This window comes from Monopterus albus, unplaced genomic scaffold, assembly GCF_001952655.1.
Source record: "Monopterus albus unplaced genomic scaffold, M_albus_1.0 scaffold61.1, whole genome shotgun sequence".
NCBI classification, from domain to species: domain Eukaryota; kingdom Metazoa; phylum Chordata; class Actinopteri; order Synbranchiformes; family Synbranchidae; genus Monopterus; species Monopterus albus.
This window is the reverse complement of record NW_018127941.1, coordinates 777736-802340: the sequence shown is the minus strand read 5'-3', so window position 1 is coordinate 802340 and position 24605 is coordinate 777736. Positions and strand designations below refer to the sequence as shown.

The 24605-nt window shown below is 39.6% G+C and overlaps 3 protein-coding genes and 1 long non-coding RNA gene across 7 annotated transcripts in view; 2 read left to right on the top strand and 2 right to left on the bottom strand.

Annotated features, from left to right (window-relative positions):
* Window positions 1–3917, top strand: part of rpp21 (ribonuclease P subunit p21) — a 5796-nt gene extending 1879 nt beyond the window's left edge. The window contains exons 3-5 of one of the 2 annotated variants that reach the window (XM_020603409.1): window positions 683–765; window positions 935–1069; window positions 3824–3917. In XM_020603409.1, coding sequence (XP_020459065.1) covers window positions 683–765; window positions 935–1069; window positions 3824–3843 — 238 coding nt within the window. In that variant the 3' untranslated portion in view covers window positions 3844–3917. Of the gene's footprint in view, window positions 1–682; window positions 766–934; window positions 1070–2499; window positions 3177–3823 lie in introns of those variants that run through there. The other variant, XM_020603408.1, reaches the window with a different exon arrangement.
* On the bottom strand, window positions 3215–5018 carry aqp12 (aquaporin 12). The gene is made up of 3 exons (XM_020603410.1): window positions 3851–5018; window positions 3448–3564; window positions 3215–3360 (listed from the first exon to the last, which is right to left on the bottom strand). Exons 1-3 carry the CDS (start codon window positions 4443–4445, stop codon window positions 3233–3235), a joined length of 840 nt encoding a protein of 279 aa, XP_020459066.1. The 5' UTR covers window positions 4446–5018; the 3' UTR covers window positions 3215–3232.
* A 444-nt stretch (window positions 5019–5462) lies between these two features.
* Window positions 5463–17322, top strand: slc35d1a (solute carrier family 35 member D1a). Of its 3 annotated transcripts, none has more exons than XM_020603406.1 (12): window positions 5463–6568; window positions 7311–7344; window positions 7439–7525; window positions 9306–9373; window positions 9520–9591; window positions 9770–9838; window positions 12412–12514; window positions 15612–15704; window positions 16307–16374; window positions 16530–16608; window positions 16685–16767; window positions 17020–17322. In XM_020603406.1, coding segments are annotated over exons 1-12 (864 nt in total). In that variant the 5' UTR covers window positions 5463–6566; the 3' UTR covers window positions 17126–17322. The 3 variants fall into 3 exon arrangements, with proteins under 3 accessions (XP_020459062.1, XP_020459063.1, XP_020459061.1); XM_020603407.1 differs by lacking the exon at window positions 5463–6568 and adding an exon at window positions 6586–6655; XM_020603405.1 differs by lacking the exon at window positions 5463–6568 and adding an exon at window positions 6669–7042.
* A 5525-nt stretch (window positions 17323–22847) lies between these two features.
* Window positions 22848–24605, bottom strand: part of LOC109962130 (uncharacterized) — a 2539-nt gene continuing 781 nt past the window's right edge. The window contains exons 2-3 of the long non-coding RNA XR_002275215.1: window positions 23767–24015; window positions 22848–23041 (exon numbers count right to left, since the gene is read on the bottom strand). This is a non-coding gene — a long non-coding RNA (uncharacterized LOC109962130). The remainder of the gene's footprint in view (window positions 23042–23766; window positions 24016–24605) is intronic.

Genomic DNA, 24605 nt, shown 5'->3' with positions numbered 1-24605 from the left:
GGAGCTGGAGGAAGTGTCTGGAGAGAGGGAGGTCTGGGCATCTTTGCTTAGACTGCTGCCCCCGCGACCCGGTTTGGGATAAGCGGAGGAAAATGGATGGATGGATGTAGACACATCTGTGCTCTTCCTGGCAGTAGAACTGTGGAAGCAAATGGATTCACAGAAGCTGCAGAGTGACACAAGTGCCGACCAACTGCCACATTGACTCCTATGTAAACAGTATTAGGCAGGTGGTCATAAAAGTATGCCTGATCGGTGCCTTCATTGCCTTACACACACACAGAAGTTTACTTTAGGTCAGCCACACATAGAAATTCATTCTGTTGTTTTACACAGCATCAAAAGTAGTCAGCTGAGAATAGTCCCTAGCAGATGTATTACTAAAATATACAGTATGCAGCTGTTATAGAAAATGACTGAGCCTTTTAAAACTGAAATTATATGACTTGTTGATTATTGATGTTTTCAGTAGGAATACTGTAAATGGGTTTGGTGTGGAGAGCAAACGACAGGGTAGGGAAGTCAGAAAGTACAGTACCTGCACTGACATTTTCATAAATGTGATATTGGTTTTGGACTTTTCATAAGTTTTGTTTGCACTGAACCTATCCTTTAATTAAATCTCACCTCTCCAAGCATAAATAGGGGTTTCTGTCACTGTTAATGATTCATTTTGTTGCAGAGACCCATCAGTGAAGAGAACATTATGCAAGAAGTGCTGCTCATTGCTGATCCCTGGTGTAACTGCTACAGTAAGACAACAAAGTAAGTTTACCATTTGGAGTTATAGTCCAAGTATTTACAGTGTGTTTACATTTCCTATGTTACCTTGCATTGCATACTTGGTATAATTAGATGATCTAAGGGCTGCTTTATGTATGTATCTCATTGAAATATTTGATCACTAACCTACTTGTTGACTGTGTCTCATGAGGAAAAAACAGCAGGACTCGCTTCACTGTGGTTAGGTGCCTCAGCTGTGGACAGAGCAAGACACTGCTGAATAATCCAGATTATTGTTTATGGGCAGACCGACCTGAGGCTCAGCTGAATCAACAAAAGCAGCCAGGTGACCAACCTCAAATTAACACTATACACACCAGCTTCACAGGTGATGGTTTCCATAAGCATGAGATAAACAGTACTAAGGGAAGCATCAAATCCGTAGTTTGAAACCTTGTTTTTCCTTTGTGCCCTTTCTAATAAAGTTTAAAGTGCCCATGGCATGCTCATTTCCAGTCATTTAATGTTTAATCTTGGGTATCTCTAGATTAGCTTTGCACACATCATAACACCAAATAGTCTATAATTAATTATTTCAGAATCATAAAACCAAAGAGTCTCTTGCTAAAAACGAGAGGCTAGTTTGTGAACGCGCACACCTCCTGTTGCCAGTGTTGTCGAAAGTGGACAGCACAACGAACCGCAACGGCATTAATTAATTTGAATTTCTCCTCCATAGATAGATAAACAACAGTAAATGTACTGATGAAAAGAGATGTGTAACACTCAAAAGAAAGCGGTTAATTGAGAAACCCCATATTTTAACCGGCATAATGTAGACATAGCCACCTCTCCAGCCTTATAACAATTATGTCTAACGTTACAAAAACAAGGCATAAAGAGACATGCAACTTGTTTTTTATTTTTTTATTATTTTTTTTTTACTTGCCGTTAAGTCCCACCAAGTAGTAGAAACATCCCTCCCTTTCCAGTAGCTCCAAGGTCAGTAAATCCAACCAGTGGTCACTGCCTCTTCCCCCACACGACTACATACAGTCCCAAAGTAGTGAAATTAATTCCAGCAGGTAGTGTAGCACCGACAATAAGATGATGGCTCGTTAACCAGCATCACATCACATGCGGCAGACACTCTGGCCTCAAGCAAGAGGCCTCAAACATGTTCTGGGCTCCAGGGGAATCCAGAGTTGATGAGCTGATCAGTCACCACTGTAGGGGGCTTCACTGGCTAACTGCTTGTAGATTAGACCTGGTCAAGTAAAACGAGTCCCTAGTACATGCAGTAACCTCAGGCCCTGTATTTTTCTCCACATCCTCGGGTCAAAGTGCAGGCAGCAGGAGGTAAAATGTATCCACAAAACCCGGCGCAGTCAAAAAATTTGACTTTTACAATGGCACTGGTGGATGTCAGGCAAGCTCACATGAACATGCAGCTGCCTGGAGATAATGACCATTTATTTTGTTAGAAAAAAGTCTTGCAAGCAAGAGTTTGTGAAACTTGTATAAACTGAGTTGCTTCTGCGATAGAAGTACTCAAACATACGTACACATTTTTTGAGCTTTAGGTCACATCTAAGGTGATAATTCACTGTTTTAACATTGTAGATAAGTCAAAAAACAAGGAAAAGCATGCCATGGGCCCTTTAAGAGTCCTGAGATCCTAAAACTATAGTAATTTTACTGCACAAATTAGATACCAAATACTTAAAAATTGGAAGTAAGTCGTGACTGTTAAAGCTGTTTGTTTCTCACCTACAGATCTGGACACTTCTGCTGAAAATCAGCCAAAAGACAAAGAACTTTGTGGATCACAGTCTTGTAAATCTGATTCTGCCCAAAGTACTGCCAACACATAGCAACACTTCCCCTCTCATACCTGTTTAACATGGACTGATATTTATTTTTGTTTGAGATATGTGTAGCTTAATTTTGCTACATATATCTATAGTCAGAAGTATTTAGATATTTCAATTCCAAAATACCTTCTGTATTTCACTCATTTTGTTGATTTAGTACATTTTGACCTCTGTAAGATAATTTTCTTGGTTTATATGCCCTCTATAAAGCATCCCAATTTGGGCTGCCTCAGGAAGTGCATCCTGCGTAAAACACGTGCCAAATGTATACATGCGAACGGTTGATTCGCTGTGGCGACCCCTAACGGGAACAGCTTGAACCTACTAACAGAGTAGTAGATAGATCTGTCGTTTGTAAAGCAGTCAGTGTCATTCTATATACTGCCATTAGATGGCACCATGTAGCAGCCTTTACATGGTGGGTTCAAGGAGGAAGAGTTAGTAAAAGTGGTTTTGTTACATGGTGGAAAGTGATTGTCGGTTTTATTGAAAACAACCAACAAGAATGGAATCACTGCATAACAATTTATTATTTATCCCAGGCTTGTTAAATTGAAGTAAACACCTCTTGACCACTGATCATTTGTTGTCAAGTATTTTCCTAAAGAGTTAATTTAAAAAATGTGTAGTTAGTTTCACAGTTTCTTCTTTTCTGCTTTGTCTCCTTTTGGCACTCTGAAACGTGTCTTCTGAAAATACAGTAGGTTCTTGGCAAAAATCCTTGGAATATGGCCCATGTACAAGAGAAGGGCCAGAGTCATGCCTAGAAAACATTCATTGTAAGAATTAGCAACAAATGAACATGTTTGTATTATGCATTGGTATTTTATTTCATTGTAATGTAATGTACCTGTGAGAGGGCCCAGCCAGTAGACCAATGCATATTCTTTGAAAGTAAATCCAGGACAGTGGAAAGTGAGGCCATAGGCCAAGGATGGATTCATGTATGCTGAGGTGTAGCCTCTGGCTAGAAGATCGAATGGAAAATTAGTTACTCGTTGTTTAACCAATCAGGGAAGATTTTTTTTAATGAAATAGTCTCTAAAATGTCCTGTGAAACATCCACAAAGCAAACTTATTTAAAAGTACAATGACATTTAACATGCTGCAGCCTTGGTAGAGTGAGGAGCATGTTTGTTGATCTAGTTTTCCAGATGGTGCCCAGTATTTTCAGAGGTTTTATTTGCAGAAGATCTAAAATGAAAATGTTCCTTTTTGCATTTCAGCAATTGCTCTGTACTCTTAAAACTTACCAACACAGGAAAGGAAAGTGAGAAGGATGGTGATCAGGGGCACCCGGAGCAGAGCGGACCTGTGTCGCAAGTTTAGGTGGACAAGGTTGAAGATGAATGTGCAAACACACTCAGTAAAAAAGCCCTGACACAAAGAGACCAGCAGAGACGTACTGCACTCTCTGGCCATCAGGTTTTTGATCATGTGCATGTCTGTCAACTCCAGACTCCAGTAGTACACAGCTACTAGAAGTGCGAGGTGGGCCCCAAGAAAGTGGGCCACAATAGAAAGCACAGTGGGCAGAGTGGTGACCTGTAGTTGCAGGAACTTCAGCACAGCCAGGATGGGATTCCCTGATGCACCGTCACAGATCACACCGTGGGTCAGCAGCACCACAAACAGCATGGTAACAGTTACATCAGGACCCAAGCCCCCAGCCCACTCACCCACTTCCACAATGGTCTGAACCTCCAGCCAGCATGCCACCAGCATAAAAGAGTAGGCAAACTCCAAAATGAAGCTAAACTGTGGCCATTTTTTAAGAAATGTTCGAACTGTGCCTGCAAAAATCACAATGACCAGGAAGTATCCAAGAGATGCATTCAGTCCAGACATGGCTTAGATCAGATGTCCCCTTCTGAGAGTTTGCCTCAACAACAGTGTTTGACAACGTGGCATATGTGTGATACATTTCTTATCAGAGACACGTCAGGTTTTATCCCACAACCACCTGCCAAAATACACATGGGCCTTTGTAAGGTCAGGTCAGCTGAAGCTGGCCTTCATTCTGGTCATGTAAAATATCAAACCTGTGTCAAATGCTTGCTTTTCTCATTCTAGAGGATAACATACACTGTTAAGGTCTTTATCATATCATGAAATGACTGAAGAACAACAATGAATAAAATTACAACATACTACCACTGACATTCGAAAGTTGGGAGAATGTACTCCTGTTGGCAAAACCTTAATGCTGATTGAGCTATAACAACATATGCAGGTTATCCATGTGGCTGTCATCTTAAATAACATTCTGGCATTATGACTATTGTACATCCAGTCTGAAATTTATTTCTGCATGAAAACAAGTGAATTCATGAGGAATGTGTAACAATAATAAATTACATGATAAATTAGAGTAAATGGCCTTCACAAGACAATCTTTAATGTACAAAGTACAAAATGCTATTAGACTATGTTAAAGAATATACACATTTTTCTGTGACTGTCCTGTGCATACAAATACATGTTTATGAGTTTAAACAAAATTTGAAAATGCATCTTGAATGCTCAGGGTGATTACAACAAGAAAACTAAGTAAAATTTTTGTAAATTGTTTCCAACACTGAAGGCCAATGAAGTGTTATGTTCAAGCACAGATGAAGTACACACCCTATTAGCTTGAATGGAGATACTGTATATACAGGCATGTCCAAAAATATTGGTATCCCTGCATTTCTGTCAGATAATGCACCACTTCTCCCAGGAAATTGTTGAAATCACAAATTCTTTGGCATTCTCGTGTTTATTTCTTTTGTTTGCATTGGAACAACAACAAAAAAGCAGAGGAAAAAGCCAAATCTGATACATTCTACACAGAACTCCAAAAATGGACTGGACACAATTATTGACTGCATTTCAAAATCATCAGAAATAGTTGTATTTCAAGTTCAGACACCTCCCCAGTACACAGACTGTATGAGCCTTTCCATGTACTTTCATGCTCTTCTCTTCTTCTCTAAAGCAACACTTGATTCAATTACGATATCCTTGAAGGACAATGAAGTCAGTGCCACAGCACCTCTCTAATTAGTCATCTAAAACAGGCCAAGTGTAGCAGTTGGGTGGCCACTGATGACTCGCTGTGGCGCCCCCTAACGGGAGCAGCTCAAATAAGAAGTGATGGTGACTCAGGTCAACTAGACGGTGGCTTCGGATTACAAATCTGACTCCCACCAACTGATCATGATTCACTAAGAAAACTGGTTCCTGCATCTGCCATGTTTCAACATTGCCATTGAAAAACTAACTATGCCTTGAGGAAAGGCATGCCATAGAGGCAGTTATCTTACTATTATAGTGTATACATCAACTTCCACTTATTGAGGATCAAAGTCACTTTTTACAATAACCTGTGCTCACAGAGTTCTCTCAATAAAAAAAACAAAAAAAAAAACAGAAAAACCTCACATCCACAGAGAGAATAAAACTGTACCTTATAGTCAGACTCTGTGCTAGGGTGAGTAGATATTCTCTGATACTCGATGTAGCATCAAAAACACAATCAATTTATCTGTAGAGATCTTCTTACCATCGACGATAGCAAAAGGGCTCCTAAAGCCTGCTCTTTAGTTTTGTTCACTGGCTCGTTCCACCAGCGGCCACTGCTTGGCTCTTGCATCCTTCTCATACTGGGTTAGGTCTTCCGATATCTTTATTTTTGTTTGCCTGAAAATGTCGGAGTTTTTAACGTCTGTCCGGGGTTGATCCCCGTGTGATCGGGCGAGAAATCGAACTATGATGCGGCGTTTGTTAATTGCAGGTAGCAGCACAGCGTTTGAGGTGTGCTCGCGATGTAGTGACTTTTTCAGTGGGCTATTATTGGGAGATTCTTAAGATGATGTTGTTGAATAATCAACCCGTTTAAGATTTCCCGCTGCCCTTTCAGCTTCTATCTTTTCATTCACAGTCGACATATCAGCAAAGGGAATATTTATACACGAAGTTGGAACGCTAATGTAAGCTAACAAGAAGAATATGACATTAGCAAGCCGAGCTTCAGTGTCCACTTATCCCGAAAAAGAACAGAGAAAATGATAGAAGAAGTTAGTCAGTGTTTCTAAAACAAACTTCAACATGCTGGTCTTTACCCCAGTGACTTGTAAACACATCAGTTGGTCATTGGGCAAAGGAATTCAGGTTTCGAACGAAAAAAATCAACCAGTGTAGGAAAAAAAGCTTCTTACAGCGGCGCCATCTTGGTTCTTAATTTCCACGTCCTCGAGTCTCTTGTGTGTGTGTGTTTGAGTGTGTGTGTTGGAAGCGGTGAAATGATGGCAGGGGAACAGCCGACACTCATACAGGAATGAGAACTTGTCGGGGATGGCGGACAAACCTCTTACGGTGTTTGTGAAATTGTTTGCCGCTGGATTTTACGGTCTAAGCTCGTTTGTCATCGTCGTCGTGAACAAAAGTGTCCTCACTAACTACAGGTAACAATTTATTTAGCTAACTCCTCTTACGGTTACAGTTGGAAAGCAACCACGATAGCTAACCTAGCTACTGGAAGTTGTGCTGGTTGGATGGCGAAGCTTATTAGCTAACGGGAACTTCTGACTAGCGAAGGGTAACCTTGTGGTACCGACTTGACGAGGAGAGCTTCACTGAGTATAATTTTAGCAAGCTATTTGTATTTTACCCCACTAGTGTTAAGTGCGAGGTTAGCCACAGTGTGTTCATTGGGATTAACTCTTGTTTCAGGTTCCCTTCGTCAATATGTGTCGGAATTGGACAAGTAAGTTGAATGGTTTTCTCCTTTTTACTAAATGCATTATGCTCCCTGAAAGCAAACAGAGCTGCAGGTAATTTTTAGCTGACTGTGTGTGCAGATGTTGGCCACAGTGCTTGTGCTGTGGGTGGGAAAGGCAGCAGGGGTGATCAGCTTCCCAGACTTCGATGAGAGCATACCTCGCAAGGTGAGAGACCCAACATCTCACCATCTATTTTCATTTTAAAAAATACACAGATTTCAGGATTACATGTCTTAATTGCTGGCCAAACTCAAACTGCTCCAAACCTCAAATGTATTCACTTTGCTGTCGTTATAGAAAACATAAGCAGCGAAAATTGTCGGAAATGATATTCGCCGGTTATTGAGATTTGCTGATCTTTTCTTGTCCATCAGTTGGTCTGCTCATTGCTTTGGCTTTTAAACAACTAGGTTTGCGAGGTCCGAAGGAGTATAGTATACCTCTTGCAGTCCTGTAGTAGTAGTAGACTTCTTTCTTCATCTTCTTATTCCTTTTTATTTTTCTTCTGCCACTCCTCCCACATTTTTGAGCTATGTCTACCAAATTCAAGTACAGTATGTCCTGTGTTCCCTTTGGGAATAGTGTGCTATGACCTTTGGTGAGGGTCCAATCTAGGTTCTTCTACAAATCGTGAAAAACGAGCAATTTTCCTCTACAGGGATGAATGGAAAATGCCTTTTCCCCAAGTTTTTTTTTGAATATCTGAAAAACGATTAACTATAATATCAAACTTGGTACATCTTCCTTGTGACAAAACGCACTGACTGTAAAATCCCGGCACGCAATCGGGCGAAGGCGGGGTACACCCTGGACAGGTCGCCAATCCATCGCAGGGCTAACACATAGACGAACAAACACGCACATGCACTCCTATGGGCAATTTAGAGACACCAATCAACCTAAGCTGCATGTCTTTGGACTGTGGAAGGAAGCCGGGGTACCCGGAGAGAACCCACGCAAGCACGGGGAGAACATGCAAACTCCACACAGAAAGGTCCCAGGTGGGGCCCGAACCCGGAACCTTCTCGCTGTGAGGCAACGGCGCTAACCACTGTGCCACCATGCTGCCCTGTCTAAAATTAAAGCTAGCTATTTGTACCATTGTTTCATGTAGGAGGAGGCACAATGACAATACACACTTTGCCCTACATTAGTGTAAAGTAGCTTCTTGATTTGATGTGTAGTTTCTGAATAACAGCTGATTAAATTTGATGTTGTTTCAGCTCATGCTCCTACCCGTTCATTATCAGTCACATTGCCATGGTGCCACTTACATCAGTCATTCCAATTCTGTTATACCAGCATGTTCTAAAAATCATTTAGATATCTTTTATAGTTTCTTAATTGGAGGCATTTTAATTTTAAGCCCCTTGTCCTTTGTTGAAGATTTTTCCTCTGTCATTTCACATATAGTATGTACAAATGCTATACTAATATGTTCTGCAGGTCCTTCTGGTTCATATGGTCTAAGAATTGCATGTCTATGACTTTTACTTTTAGAGGAAAATAAAGTTAATTTTGTCTCCCTGTCAGATATATATATATATAGTCTCTCCATCTCTCTTTCTCTCTCTCTTTCTGTTATTATCTCTTTGTTTTTCTCTGTCACTTGCTCTGCTCTAGGACGTCGTGTTCCATTATGTCCTGATTCAGCCAAATCCAACATCATTGTCTACATGATGTTCCAACATATTGTCATTGGGTCTTATTTCATCACGTGTGAACAAACCTTGTAGTGCTATGTTCTGCAAGTCCGATTGACTTGACAATGGCACACAGCTGGGTAGCACGGTATGACTCCAAAGTTAGGAATATTTTAAACCGCCGGAGTTGGCACACCTAAAATTTCTTCAGAAATTTCAAAATCTCTAGTTAGCAGTTTACCGTTGTGGAGGCACTTCCTTTTTGTCACAAAGCCTAAATATATGTTTACCTTGTTTTCTAGACATTTCCTCTACCTCTCCTTTATGTGGGAAATCAAATCACTGGTCTGTTTGGAACCAAAAGGCTGAAGTAAGTCCTTATCTCAAAATTGTCAAGGCTTGTAGTTAAAGGGGAGTTCATTCATTGTCATCATGAGATTACTGGGCATGGCTGTTGATGGTGATGTTTTTAATTTTTGACAATTTACTTTCACAACTTGTATCTACCTCTGCCAGTCTGCCGATGTTTACTGTCCTGAGGAGGTTCTCCATCTTATTCACAATGCTGGCTGAGGGATTTCTTCTCAAGTAAGATTACACATGACTGATAACCCACTTTTTTTTTGGTCATTTCCTGGCCCTTGTGTTTAGGGCACAGCTGTAGTACAAAACACAAAGCCTTTTCTTTTTGAATTGTATTGGCAGCTTTTTTTTTTGTAGCCCAAAACACTCAGATTGTATTTTGTTGCTCTTTGACTGTTGGCAGAAAGAAGTTCTCCAGGCCAGTCCAGCTGACAGTATTTACAATGATCCTCGGGGCATTTATAGCTGCAAGGTAAGTTCTGCTACATCCAAGTGTACCTGCTGTTAACCAGACTACAATTACCAACTCTACAAAGGGTTGTCCTTTCCTGATACAAGTCCACACTTAAGTGATACTATCTCGAGGGTGCATGTTGCTTAGCTGTAGTTAAAGGAGCTCTGTTGAAAAAGCCCATGGCCAAAGCTAACAGAACACTCACTCACATTAGCCCTCGTTCACTAATAGAATGAGTGTAGACATGTAGCTTACCTTGTACACAAAATTATCGTCAGATTCATGACGCATGCGCATTGGCCAATTTTATTCTTACCATGCTTAGGTTAATAAATCAGATTCATTCTAAAATATCAGGTTCATTCCTGCAATGCACCATCAGTGTATTGCCATGCCCCCATTTCTCTATACAAGGAAATACGTTTGCCTAGAGGCGTCTTATGGAGACAGTGGTGAAGATGCATCAGAGAAGCAGAACAAGATAGGAGGTACTGACTGAAATTTGTCTGATAGTCTTCCAGCGAATTGCATAGGTGCTGCAAAACTTGCCAGAAATGACTGATAAGACATCCGTCACGCTCTTTAATTACATTATATGAGCCTCTGAAGATTTGCTCTCTCCTGAAGGCACAGGCTGCATTGTCTTCCAGCACGTTCAATATGCCATCTTAACACTTGCTTGGAGCTAAATTAGAATTGTTGATATATCCTGCAACCCTTTAATAGGCTGCAAATTAACCAGATGGCTACAAATTAACACTGGCTACATATGTGTAATTTTATAACACTAGAAACTGGTAGGAGAAGCTGATCAATATGAGCCAATTCAATAAAAACAACCAACACTGTTACATTTCAGAATGGACATTTAATGTGATTATCAAGTTTTCACAAATTGGAAACTGGGTTTCACTGAGTGTTGAGTTTTTCTAGAATGTCAAACTTTTTCACAACATTCAGAGGTGTTAAAACAGAAAATGTCACTTTGTATTGTAACGTTGCCCTTAACTGTCAAATCAGAAGCCAATTTCAGCATCGTACGGCTTCCCCGAGTTCACCAGTAGCTCTCAAACCATCTCTTTCATTTTACTGGCATTTTCCCACTCCAGGCAGACCTTAAAATTCATTAGCCCCATTCCACACGGTGTCATTTAACATTACTGCGAGGGAGACGGACAGTTATGACTGGACAATAACCCTCAGTCCAGTACCTCCCTCCAGTGCAGTACCTGTAAATATACATTGTAGAGATTATACCAATCCGTACAGGTCTCTGTTTTTAAGTACTCTATTTTAATTCCTATTTATCTCGTTCACAATGAGCATTACTTGTCTGTCTGCGTTGTTTACTGCCTGTTTATACTGTTTATTTTGCATTGTTTGTTGCTTATTAATACTGTTTATATTTGTTATAATACGCAACCTTATGTTGGTTTACGGTTTACTTGCCCCTTGCTGTTGCCTTGCATGAGGATATGTACATGCACATTGAGAGCCACTGTACCAGAGTCAAATTCATCATGTGTACGACACACTTGGCCAATAAAGCTGATTCTGATTCTGACAGTCCCGGAAGATCCCACAGAAAGTCTCTGATAAGCGACTGTGCACTGGTGATGTTAGTTACAGCTAACATTAGCTATAGCCTACCTGTAGCTAACACTAACACTTGCTGCAGCAGACCTCTGCCACACCAGCATAATGTTAGTTAAAAGTGACCTTTAACGTAGCTCAGTTATGTGAGTAAAGACACCAGTAGAAAGAAACACACAGCAGTTTGAGAGCTCCAGCTGAATTCGGCAAAGCCGCTATAGTAACTATGCAGCCGTGCTCAGCAGACATAAGCCCGATGCGGATAGTGGAAGAGGGCTGTCCTCTCCTCATGGGTCTCAGCCCCAACCTTCAAATTTCTCCCCTCTATGGCAAAACAGTGATGGAGAAGTGAAACTGAAAAAAATACTTTGGCATTGAAAAACACTGACATCAACAAAGAATTCAGAACATTTGCCATTTTCCCTCTATTAATACTTTTTTTTTCAATGCCAATGTTTTTTCCTTTCAATACCTATGTTTGCTTTTTCAGTTACACTTTTACTTTCAATGCCAAGCTTTATTTTTCAGTGCCATAGACTAAAGTCATGTATTTGGCACCATAGAACTATGACACTTGGACTGGGATAATTGAATATTTTAATTCTGACAGTAATTGATGAGGATGAAAGGGTGCCATTTTTTTTGTTTTTTAATAGGCAACATTTGGCTAATGCATTAGTAAATTAGTCAATGACTAAAGCCTTAAATTAAATTATAAATATTAATTGTATAATTGGTAAATATTAGATTTTTTAACGAATGAGGCTTTAATATGCTATGCATTCAGATAAAGGGTGTGTGTGTTTACATTTTTAACATAGCCAGGCATTCATCATTTGTTCATGCACATGATCTGAGGCAGTTCTAAGAGTAAGAACAAATTTGGCTAAGAAAATACTGACACATCCCGAACTTGTTTGTATGTATGCTTTAAACAAGTTTATGTACATACCGTTTGTGTATGAGGCCCATTGTTTTCCTCTCATCTCTCTTCATAGTGCTGACTTGTCCTTTGACCTGCAAGGCTACGTGTTTATTCTCCTGAATGACTTGCTGACTGCAGCCAACGGAGCCTACGTCAAACAAAAATTAGATGCAAAGGTATGTAGCAGCACCTCCCCGATGAATAGCTACCACTGTTGGTTGGAAGCTGTGTGACATTGAGCTTGATGTCAGTGAATTTAGAGAACCCAAACTGTCCTTCAGCATCTGTCTTCGATAGGGGTGGGACGAATCACAAAACTCACAGATCAGATCATTTTTAGGATCAGCAAAAACAAAAAAGGCCTGAGTTCACTTCCAATGTATTATTTAAAAAACTAAAGTAAGCACTTATAGCGAGGAACTGTTCATATGGTCTTAATTGAAAACAGCAATCAAGATCCTCAATGCTTAAATAAAATATTAAAATAAACCATAACCAGACATACGATAGGCGTTTGTCCACCACCTTTCTTCCGTTATCATATTTTACAGGAAAGCAAAAATACACCCATACATGTGATTTAATGATGCAGGAGGCTTTTCAAGTTCTACAGCTTCTCCACTAGCCTTGGCTTTCACTGCCAGCTGCTTTAACAGGCCCCTTTCATGTGAACATATAGGGGTTGTCTCTGTGGGCATGTTCCAAAACCCGACTGGCATGGTCAGTTTGTGCTGCATGAGCACGGTCACAGTTCATTGTAACTACGCTACATAACAAGCAGAATGCCGGCACAGTCAAATGGAAGCTGCCCTGTCTTTTCACTGCAACTGTAATGTTATATCAAGATTTGGGGAATTATTGCTTTACAAGACAACAGCAACAATTTCAAACTATAATGATTAAACTCATTAAGCCATTGATTTCAGTTATTTTGTCCAAGGGATGCACTACCAAATATTAAGTTGAGGGTGTCAATAATTCTGTCCAATCCATGTTTGGAGTTCTGAGTGGAACATATCGGATTTGGCTTTTCTCTCTGCTTTTTTGTTTCAGTGCAAACAGAAGAAATAAACATGACAATACCAAAGAATTTGCAACATTTTTCTGGGAGAAGTGGCGCGTTATCTGACAAAAATGCAGGGGTGCCAATATTTTTGGCCATGACTGTATATTCTCTTTTTTTTAAACATTTTTGCATTATTTATAGCATCAGGCTCATTACTGTTATACTGTTCATTGCTGCGTGTATCTTATTTCACTTTTTTTTTTGTTTTTTGTTCAATGAGCAGACTACTCAGCTCTTGCGTTACAGCAAAAGGCAGAAGTGGATCCAGATTTTAGTCTGTAATGTCTGTAGGGTGCCATCTGCAAGCACACACCTAAAGAGTGTGTGTGTGAGTAGGTGATATTATGAGGGAGCAGTCGTCCTACAGATCCTTTAAAAAAGATTAACGTTGATTTTAAGTTTTGTTTATATTATCCTGTTAGCATTGTAATTTTGGGGGATTTGTATGCTACGTCTTGAATACATGTAGACTTGTATGTATGCTGGTTCTCACATTTTCTGCTAATGAAAAAGAGCTAATGAGAAATAAGCTAGCAAGATGGGGAGATGGTTCTAAGATAAACAAGTACTGAGAATGGTTAGCTGTCTCGTATAACGATTTTGATGCAACCTGCAAGATAGGTTTTTGAACTTGGCACAATGGGAATTAAAGTAGTTGTGTCCATTATGAAATTATAAAAGCACAGATGCTTCGGTGGTATTTGAAAAAGTAGCTACATGGAGTCTTACATGTTTGCTGTCACTATCATCACCTGCTGCTGGATAAAAGGCTATACAGATATTACAGGTACACTAAGATGAACGTAATTAAGACCAGTACCAGTCCTGTAATAATCCCACTGTTAAATGTTCAGCTTTTGTTGCAACTGAATTGTTTGAAAGGTGGGGGTTACAGGTTTTGCTGGTGTTTTTGAATTGTATTGGTATGAGTGCTTCTATAATCTTGTTCACCCTATCTAAACAGATGCACAGTGATGGAATAGTGGCACTTCTGCCAGCACCATTTAAAAATCGCCTAATAATCGGTCTGCAGGAGAGGCTTAAATGACAGTACAGTAAAAGTACAGCCTGTCACACTGCCAACCCTGTGGTGGGGGAAAAACTCAGATCGGTAGTAATAAGACGGTATAAAAATACTCTGCGTCAAGTAAAGGTCCTACCCTCAAAATGTTACTTTAGTAAAAGAAGAGAAATATTAACATCAAAGTATTCTTAAAAGTGCAAATTAGCAGTTTAAGATAATGTATGTTACTGGATTATAATTACTAATGTGCCCGTCTTTAATTTTGCGCTTGGTAATGGTGGGACTCATTTTAATTAGTGGGTATCTTAAACTGTAATGAGTCCTTTTAAAATAAATTTGCACATTATTATTTCTGTAAGTTGTGTATTTGTTACCAAAGCATTTATTGTTAATATGATTAAGATGGGAAAAGTAGGAATGTGTTGACTTGTGTGTCGATTTAAGTGGTGCACCTAAATGTTGTGCTAGTGCTCCTAAAATTTTCAGTAAGGAGCACCAGTGTTATTAAAAATTCATTAACATCACTCTAGAGAAGTTTCAACAAAAACTGATAACTATCATGAGGGAGGATTTTCGGTAGGGCTGTTGCATTACATTGTATTAATTTTTTGTTAGGCTTAATCTTGGTAATGTAGATGTTCATAAAATGCATTTGTGATTCCACTTGTCTGTTGAATTTCAAGTTGTCAAAACCACAGGCTGCATGTGCTGTCCTCCATTAGAAATGATTCTACTGATCCACCCATAGACTGTATGGTCACACCAGTAATTGTCATCAAAATAAGCTTTTACTTTAAAGCATGTAGTCTAATACATGATCCCATGTATTATGGATCCATGGGCTACATGATCATATCTGTTTGATATTTGATCATTTGAATGGAAATTATTACACACTCTACCTAAACTAATGTGCATTTGTTCTGCTGTGGATATGGTTAGGCCTTAAAAAGGTCTTAAATTTGATTTTAAAAAGTGTGCAGCAACTCCAGGGAGTGAAAGATGGAGTGAATTGAAACCGGTGCAAATGAGTTCCTAGGTACCGCACTGGGCGGCCCATGCATGACATCTCTATGCTAGTTGGTGAGGAATGCACTGACAGACTTGTGAATAACCCTCTCTGTTCTACCTCTGCTTAATTTTTCATGTTGCTCCATGTGTGTCTGCTTTTTTTTTATCACAGGAGTTGGGAAAATATGGATTATTGTTTTATAATGCATTATTTATGATAATTCCCACTCTGCTGTTGGCTCATGTGACTGGAGATATGCAGAAGGTAAGCAGCATGGTTCTTCTGCTGTTTGATCTGTCATCTCTATAATGTTCTTTCAAACCCCAAAATAACTTTATTCACACAAGATTTTAGTAGTTGAATTTTCTTAATTTAAGTAAAGTAGCTGAGCCATAAAGTCCATTTAGGCCTTAGGATCTCAGTAGCTATTGGTTATTGCAAGCTTTGAACTTAAATTTAGAGTGAGTGCCTGTATGTGGAGTCATGGGGGTGTGGTGTAAATATGAGTTGTCTTTTGGTTTTGTCGGTCAGTGTTGCCAGAGACCTTATTTGCCCAGCTGCACCCAGACAGGCACAAAGCTGATATTATGCACCTAGTAAGTTATTTCAGCAGCACCCACAGCTCCCCTTGACTGAATAACCACTGTGGAGGTACAGACTATTACCTTTTTATAGCTACTGGAAACACAGTTAAATTTCTGTGTTTATCAGTGTGAATTGTGTTAAGGGCCTTGTCATTCACTTCCAAAAACTCTTCAGTGGCCATCTATCGTTACTCCTGTTTTTTGGGGGGGGTTTTATGCTTATGTTGTGTGTGTTTTACTAGTAGAGTTTTGCTCTTTCTTATGCTGTGCTTCTCTTGCCAGGCAGTGGAGTATGACGGCTGGTCAGATGTTTATTTTCTCACCCAGTTCATCCTCTCATGTATCATGGGGTAAGATACAGGATTACGCCAGAGTTGAATATTCCAGTGAATCTGTAGCTCACAATGTCCCTTTGTCTACAGTGTTGTTTTAACATTGTGAAATCTCATTTTACAGTTGAACAAGTGAGTCATGAGTAATGTGATAACCTGTTGATGTTTTGAAGGTTTGTTCTGATGTATTCTACTGTGCTGTGTACACAATACAACTCTGCATTAACAACTACGATTGTGGGCTGCATCAAGGTAAGCTGCAGATTAGTGTGAAGTAACTGTTAAACAGAAACACAAAGACTTGGTTAATACTTTCACCATTTTGCAGAATATCCTGGTGACGTACATTGGGATGGTGATCAGTGGAGACTACATTTTCTCTTGGACTAATTTCATAGGTTTGAATATCAGGTATGAAGTTACAAGTTTTCTGATGGTTAGAAATGTTTAGTTGTCGTCACTGACAGTCTCCTCCCTAACATTACCCCAAACACCTGGTATTAAAGTGGATCTTTAATATCTAGTCTTCAGTAGTCTCCTGTTGTATTTTTTACAAAAAAGTTTTGTTATCCCACCATCGTTTCTGATGGTTCAATACTGATGTCAATTTGTATTTCTCTTTGTTTGTATACTTTACTGTGGTCACCCTGTGTGTTGCTGCAGTATTGCAGGGAGCCTGGTGTACTCGTACATAACTCTCACAGAAGAGCAGACCAGCAAAGCATGTGACAGCATCAAGCTGGACATCAAAGGCAAAGTGGTTGTATGACAGAGACACTGAAATTTATTATTTGTATGCTGATGAATGGAAAGATATTTTGAGTATGACTTATAGAGTATTTTGGCAGCAAAGGTGGGGAACTGATGGGAATAGTGTTGAGGTGACTTCCTTTGTGTGGAAATTGAGCCACACTGCCATCATGACAAAACCCTCCAGTCGGATTATGGGTTGATTTTTAGATGTTTTCTTTTTAAATATTTGTATTTTGATACTGTACTTGTGAGTATTGAGAAGGGAAACATTTAGACAAACTGAACGTTAAATTTTGAGATGACTGTTTATTGAACATGGGCATGAACAGCTGGAATTAACTGTTTTCAAGCATGGGTGGTACTGAAGAGTCACGGGAGTGTTACCTAATACTTATTTTAAAGGCACAGTCCTTTTTTTAAATGCCTTTACTGTTTTGCTGTTTACAAGGAATGGAACTTCAGTCGCCTTCATAGCACAGTTAGATGCACTGACATTGTCATTACCTGTTGTTTCAGTAGTTAGGACATGTCTTTTGATTTTTGCTCATACAGTGTTATAAGCTTGTCGCACATGACGGTGATCTAACCTCATCCTTCAAACAACCAAAGAGGATGGGCAGTGGGCATGTTAGTTCCCATCAAGGATTGTGACTGTAAGTCATGTTGCTGCCACCTTTGGGAGATTATTTAAAGTTAGGTTTACGTTTTGTTCCTTCTCTGTTAAACACTGTTTACTGTGAACTGTTCAAGGATGTAACTGGTTCTCCCTATGCAGAATTAACAAACGGCATTTATGGTTTATTTGTACAAAGGGGGCCCCTTTTTGGTGGCGGTGCATCGCACTTTTAACTGAGGTAGCATCATCAAAAGGCTGAAAAGGAATTGCCTCGCCTCCTGTTGCAGTCATTGAGTATTAAATTACTGTACATTTCAGGTTTTTTAAGTATAAAAAAACTTATCTAAACATTTCACAAATACAAGTGTTAGCAATTTTTAGTTAGCTGCTTTTGTTTTTAACACTTTTCTTTATATCATATTTATTACATTGTTAAACTAATATTTGTTTTGTAAGTGGAGTTGCTTGTGAATTGTTGACACAGCAATCGTGGATTTGAAGGTGAAACAATGTATTTTTACATTAAAGATGCTTTGACATGACATTCCTTTGGGATTTGTTCAGGTTGTAGTGAAGTAATTTCAATATATAGCACATCAGTTGCAGGTTACATATAATGGTACTTACCATGAAAGTAGAGGTTATGACTATTAAAAGCACTTTTCCAAGTTTCAAGTTCTCATTCTAACTAGTGATGCTATAAATATTTTGCAATAGTTTATTTTTAGATGTCAGAATGCTGCTTGGTCCTACATAATTTAACAGCTCCATAGCTTGAGTCATGTTTATACTTGCAACAGATAACTGACTACAGTGGGGAAATGGTTCCCCCTTCTGGTATATCTGTCAAAGCACTGCAAGGATTAAATTTGGAAGTCACTCTGAAACTGGACACTATAGCCCCCTTACACACCCCTTTTAGAGGTGGGATTGGTGTGCCTTTATTCCATTTAGATTTCTCTGTAAGGCCAAAGCTGGAATTGTGTTCAGGGGTGTCTATATTTTTGTTCTCCCCAGCTACATGAATCAGAATATTAGGAACACCTCTAAACATAGTATATAGTCCAGTACAACACCACCTTTAACTATGACCTCTATAATAAACATAATTGCATTTATACATTTGACAATTTCACCAAAAACAAATATTTTGAGCTTTATAAACAGATGTTAAAGCAGGAGTGTTGCAGTGAAGTGCATCCAATTGTGCAGGTGTACCTAAAAGAAAGTGGCCGGTGAGAGTATACACACAGTTATGTATGGGAAGCTACTTTTCAAGCCACCAATTACTTCACACTGGTACTGTAAGGTGAAATTTGGCAACTTGGTTGAGTTCATTGCAAATACATAAACCAGACAAAATATACCACAAAGACACCTGCCTTCTACAAACTAGAGTCCAGGTCCCCCACCTGGACTCTAGTTGCCAGAAGTCATTTCCCCTATCAATTACATATTGCACCAATTAGGATTACTCAGTCAAACTAGGTAACTTCTAAAACACCATGCAGCTACTTCTCTGAACATTTGGTAATACATACAACTAACTGACACCTACTGTATCCATTTAGTTTTACAAATTGAGATTCAAAACATGAACACCTAGCCAACTATTTTTCACAGGTGGGCTGATAGTCCAGCTTCCAGGAATTCCCTTGAGACTGAAACATCTTAAATTAAAAAGGTTTTTTAGGCTTTTTACAAGGACAAAATTGCAAGGAATGCTATAAATGGAGAAAAAAAAAATCATTCCTTTATTAGTTAAATGACATATTACATGTGGTATAGGGCTGCAAGCCGTCTGTTTCCTTCTAAATCCAAGTTTATGAGGTAACTGCTTAGCAAATATAGATATTACATGTTGATCTAAATGTAATAAAATTGGCTGATAATGAAATACAGAATTAGGACATTTTAATATAGGAAAAAAAAGATCATACATCTGATTAAAAACCTACTACCATAAACAGCTGACTTCTGGCCTCACAGGTCTTACATTTAGTTTTATCCAAACCACATTAACAATTAATATCATATACATCAACAAGAATAAAAAATTAAAATTGTATCCAAATATAACCCGTGTGTCTATACACAACTGTCACTTGACTTACGTTCAAATTTTATATTTATTTAATTTGGCTGAGCCAACATGCATCATCTTAGAAAAACTACAAGGTTTAAAAGAAGTACCAAGTATTATTGCATTGTCTTTGCCAGTAACGAACACATAATAAGCAGCTTCAAAAATCAAGTCTGAATAAACAAAACAAAGAAGAAAGGAGTGTTAAGGATCCATACTCAGCTGCCACTACCCTATTATGGATGTGCTGTTGGTGTTGATGCGGTGGACCCCTGCAACTTTGCCATTCAGAGTTCGCAACTTCAGTCCTTTTCGGATTTTTCCTTGGAACCTAACTAATAGATCTCTGCGGATCCCCCGCTAATTTGGGGAATCCGCAAGTATCCTCAGTGGTATTTTTTACAAATGTTTTCTTGGTAATATATGATTTTTCATGCTTTTTAACGCCAACTTATTAAAAAATATTTAATAATTTTACGGCATATTTTATTTAGTTAAATTACTGTACCGGTACTGTTTTTACCCATATTCTACCATCATATACCAAAGAAAACCACACCAGTGCATTCCAGAGAAAACATGCTTGCACATATAGGGGTAACATCGCTATTTTACATTACATTGTACTGTGGACGAGTGTACAATACCATACAGTATATGGTTTTACTGTACTTTATCATTATTTTGTTAAGGATAATGTATTAAATTGAGTTTGACATTAAATTAAAGTGTTTTGGGAGCATATTCAGGGTTTAAACTATATAAATAGGCATTTTTGGGACCACATCCATTCTTCACTGTTTTTTGAAAATCGCGGGTGCTCTTGGAACCTAACCCCTGCAAATTTGGGGGGTCCACTGTACTTAGAATTACAGGTCCACACAAACTACGACGGTTGGACCACATTCAGACTGATTTACAACAAATGGAGGTATTCTAAAATAAAGCAGAACACACTTGGGGAGTTCTAGCTACAAACTTATCAGCTCTGTAAAAACATCTGAAGCATACTGTAAAGTAACAACCATTCCACTGAGCCTTCAAAAGGTCACAGTGGGACTTTCTTCCTGAATTCCTCATGTTACATTCCCTCCTTAGAGCAAGGCTGAGCTATAACAGTAGCATACAGTATGAATACTTTTTTTATTTGTGTTATGGGTGGTTTGCTGGCAAGCCTGTATCATTGCAACTAATATTAAGATTAACTAGACTAGTTACGTAGAGCTGTGGCTCTGTTGTGAACACCTGGTGCTGTGATTCTGACAATATGGAATGGCTACTGCTCTGGCTGTTTCTGTGGCTGTAGCTTTAGCTGTTAAGACTACCACAAAGCTGTTCTTTAACTCCCGTGTGTTTACTGGCAACTCAGTCATATCTGAGCGAAGCATAGTGTCAAGTGACATGTAAAGAGTAGCCTTTTTACAGATACAACCATAGTCATATCCACAGTCACTACCTAAGTCCTAGTGCTACATCAACCCAGAGCCAGATGCAGATGCAGCCAGCTACGGCTGTGCACACCGCCAGTGGCTGTGAACATTTCTGTTGCAACACTGCCTTCACATTAAAAGCATTATGTATGATGTAACATCCTGTGGGATTAAGGGAAGGCAAAAACTATTGTCAGGCAATGTAAAAATAATTTAGAAAAAAATCTCAGATTGTCTGGGGGTCTCTGTGTCATTATTACAGATATTTAGTCAAAACAGACCCACAACATCTCAGTCTAAACAATACTTTCTAGTATCCCCGAATCCCTAGTGTCTCTATAGCACTTTCTAGATCAACTAGGTAATTACAACAGTCAAAACTAAAGTTCTATGAACTCAGTGGTGCTAGTTTTTCAGACAGGCTAAAGCAGCACTGACATAAAAGTGTCAGCCTCTCTTTTTCATGACCGTTGCAGCCGGGAGAGCTAAAGAGAGCACAACCTTTCACGGTTCCACTAGTTCTTAAGGTAACATAAGATAAGTCAGACAAACCCATGACAAGATATTAAAGCTCCACCCAAACAGGAAGAGCAGGACTGAGACCCACTGGAGCAGTTCCCTCACTCTTTCTCTTGCTTACATAGAGTATAAAACATCTGCAGTGCACTGGACTACTTCATGCATTTTTAAAAACCCAGCCTGTGTTTTAGGCTTCTGAAAGGTACAGCTATTATTTAAAAACAAGAACAAAAACAACAAAAAAACACTGCACTCAAGATAGGAGTCAAGCAGCACTAACTGTTATCGGTTTCACCAGGACTGATCACACTGGGAGGGTGGAAGTGCCTGAGGGGTGGTGTAAATTCACTTCACTAAAGAAGGCAGTAATGTCAGAATGTCTGTGTTCTCTATTAGCCATGTGATTGTTATTTTAATGATAAAGGGAAATCTCAACGTAGCGCTCGCCAACACAACGCAGCAGTCACCAGTGTCAGCCACACTGGGTGAAAGGTGAGGCATTACTCACATCGCAGGAACAGATTCCTCTCCCTGCACCCTTCAAAGCTGACAAAAATCCGGAGCTGAAATCTTGGCAAGGGAGTTTCATTATTTCCCAAGGCACCTGACTTTCTTCATCTCATGACTAAGGCATATGTGGTAAGAAACCCAAAGTATTAAATATACTGTATAACTTACTGCTTTGATATAAAAAATAAGTTTCTAGATTTACAGTATAAGGGTGTGACTATTTTTCAGCAGTTTTACAGTCCAGCAGCTACATCTCCGTTTTAAAGTGTAACAAGGTTCTCAGCCATGTAACACAGACTGTAGAAGTTGCAGCCTATGCAGCAGAGGTTACACAGGGAGGACAGCAGTCTATAGAGCCACAGGCGACCGCTGAGATGCCTGTATTTGATATCTGTCTCACGCAGTTTTGCGTAAGCTTTGCGATTAGATGACAGGCCAATGTCCTGACCCAACCCGCAGCCCTGCTCAATGAGGTGCATGTCTGCCATGATCTCTGATGCCATTTGGCCAAACCACTGAGCATTGACAGCTGCAACCGTCACAGAGATTACAAAAAAATATTTTAAAATTGGTTTTAATGTAATGTGATGATGTAATGCAAGTAACACACCTGAAAGGCTTCTCTGGCATCCAGTAGGTCACTGGGATGATACACTGCGTAGATAGTGAGGTTAAAGAAGGCACAAGCTGAACCCAGGTGGAGGTAGAATGGAACAAGATGGCTCTGAATGAATCCATACGTGTGTCTGTTCAGGTGGTTGTCCATCACAAAGCCTGTGCAGAAATGATAACTGTGTGGCACTGTGGAGACCCCTAATTCTACAAATATTGTAAATTACTACTTTAACATGGACTGCAATATTCTGAAAATAATATTAGGTAGGAAGTTTCTGGTGACCTCTACCTGAATTAAGTCATAGTAATATATTCAATTAACTATGTAAAAGTTTTCCATTGTTAGTATATACTGTACATCTATGATTATCAAAGTTTTATAACTATTCAGACAAATAGAAACAAAATGTGCCACCTTGCTTCTCTATTGGTTTAAGTAGACTGTTTTACAAAAAAAACAAAAAAAAAAACAACCACAGCGATACAACACAGTACCAACATGACAAGTGCACATTTGTGGTTGAATACTGGCAGAAAGCTCAGAAGTGTTAATATATAACCCACAGACACATCATAGATTACTGCAATCTGTTTAAACGTCGTTACAGAGCTACAACAAAGCAGGTCCGGATCTGGATGTAGGTGGAATTGCGGGCATGAAAAAGCTGGTTAAAATTTATACAAAGCTGCTTCACTGAGGCTTTGCTCACATTTGGCATAAAATTATTGTGGGTGATCATTAGTAAACAGATCTGAATGCAGGTGTTAACACTCCCCAAAATGTGATCGCTCAGGCCACATTCACATCCCCAGTGTCAGGAGCCACTTTTTCACCTAGTTTTGTTAGTGTCGTTTTTAATCCAGCGTGTGTGTGTAACACCTACTTGAAATGAAGGTGACCCAAATCTGCATTCCCCAGTAAGTGGAGAGTAACAACAGCTGCAGCAGCTTGACTGTGAAGGTGGGCTCCTGGTCAGTGGACATACTGCCTGTTCAGCTGCTCACTTCTTCGATCTGGACTCTACTGTAGTATGTAAGCCGTCCGGAGAGGGAGAGGTCGGTTCTTCTTTGCCTTGCACTCTCTGGTCTTGCTTGTTTGTCCGTAGGGCACTTGATGCGCCACTCCAGAGCCTCTGGAAACATGGTCAGCATGTCACAATAAACGTGATTTTAAGTGCAAGGGACAGTTTCTGTAGATCGTTCATGATATACACACTTAGTTTGCTCATCCACAGCTTTAGGTAAGAATGATTTTGACACTGGGACAGAGACTCTCGCGTACCCAAAATAAACAACGTTACCACCAACAATCATGGAAGCGATACAGGAGATAAAGAATGATTTTGACACTGGGACAGAGAATCTCGCGTACCCAAAATAAATAACGTTACCACCAACAATCATGGAAGAGATACAGGAGATGGTGCAACCGGAACCGTCTAGAAAGTCCTCATTCATGTCAGGAAGGCTGAACTGTTGTGGGACCTTATACACTGTATACGTTAGACCACTATCAGCCCAACAGGAAAACAAATCTGCAGCAGTGCACGTCTCAGTCCTACTCACACGGCTCATTTTAGCTAACTAGAGCATCCATCCATCCATTTTCTACCGCTTAGTCCCTGAACGGGGTCACGGTGGGGGGGCTGGAGCCAATCCCAGCCGGCAATCGGCCGAAGGCGGGGTACACCCTGGACAGGGCGCCAGTCCATCGCAGGGCTAA

Bases quoted from the DNA above. Each gene is read 5' to 3' on its own strand.
- aqp12 (XM_020603410.1), bottom strand. From the start codon at position 4,445: ATGTCTGGACTGAATGCATCTCTTGGATACTTCCTGGTCATTGTGATT. The intron at 3,565-3,850 runs GTAAGTTTTAAG...TCGATCTTCTAG, and splicing joins CACTTTCCTTTCCTGTGTTG to CCAGAGGCTACACCTCAGCA. The intron at 3,361-3,447 runs GTACATTACATT...AATGTTTTCTAG, and splicing joins CTGGCTGGGCCCTCTCACAG to GCATGACTCTGGCCCTTCTC.
- slc35d1a (XM_020603405.1), top strand. From the start codon at position 6,933: ATGGCGGACAAACCTCTTACGGTGTTTGTGAAATTGTTTGCCGCTGGA. The intron at 7,345-7,438 runs GTAAGTTGAATG...CTGTGTGTGCAG, and splicing joins TATGTGTCGGAATTGGACAA to ATGTTGGCCACAGTGCTTGT. The intron at 9,592-9,769 runs GTAAGATTACAC...GACTGTTGGCAG, and splicing joins GCTGAGGGATTTCTTCTCAA to AAAGAAGTTCTCCAGGCCAG.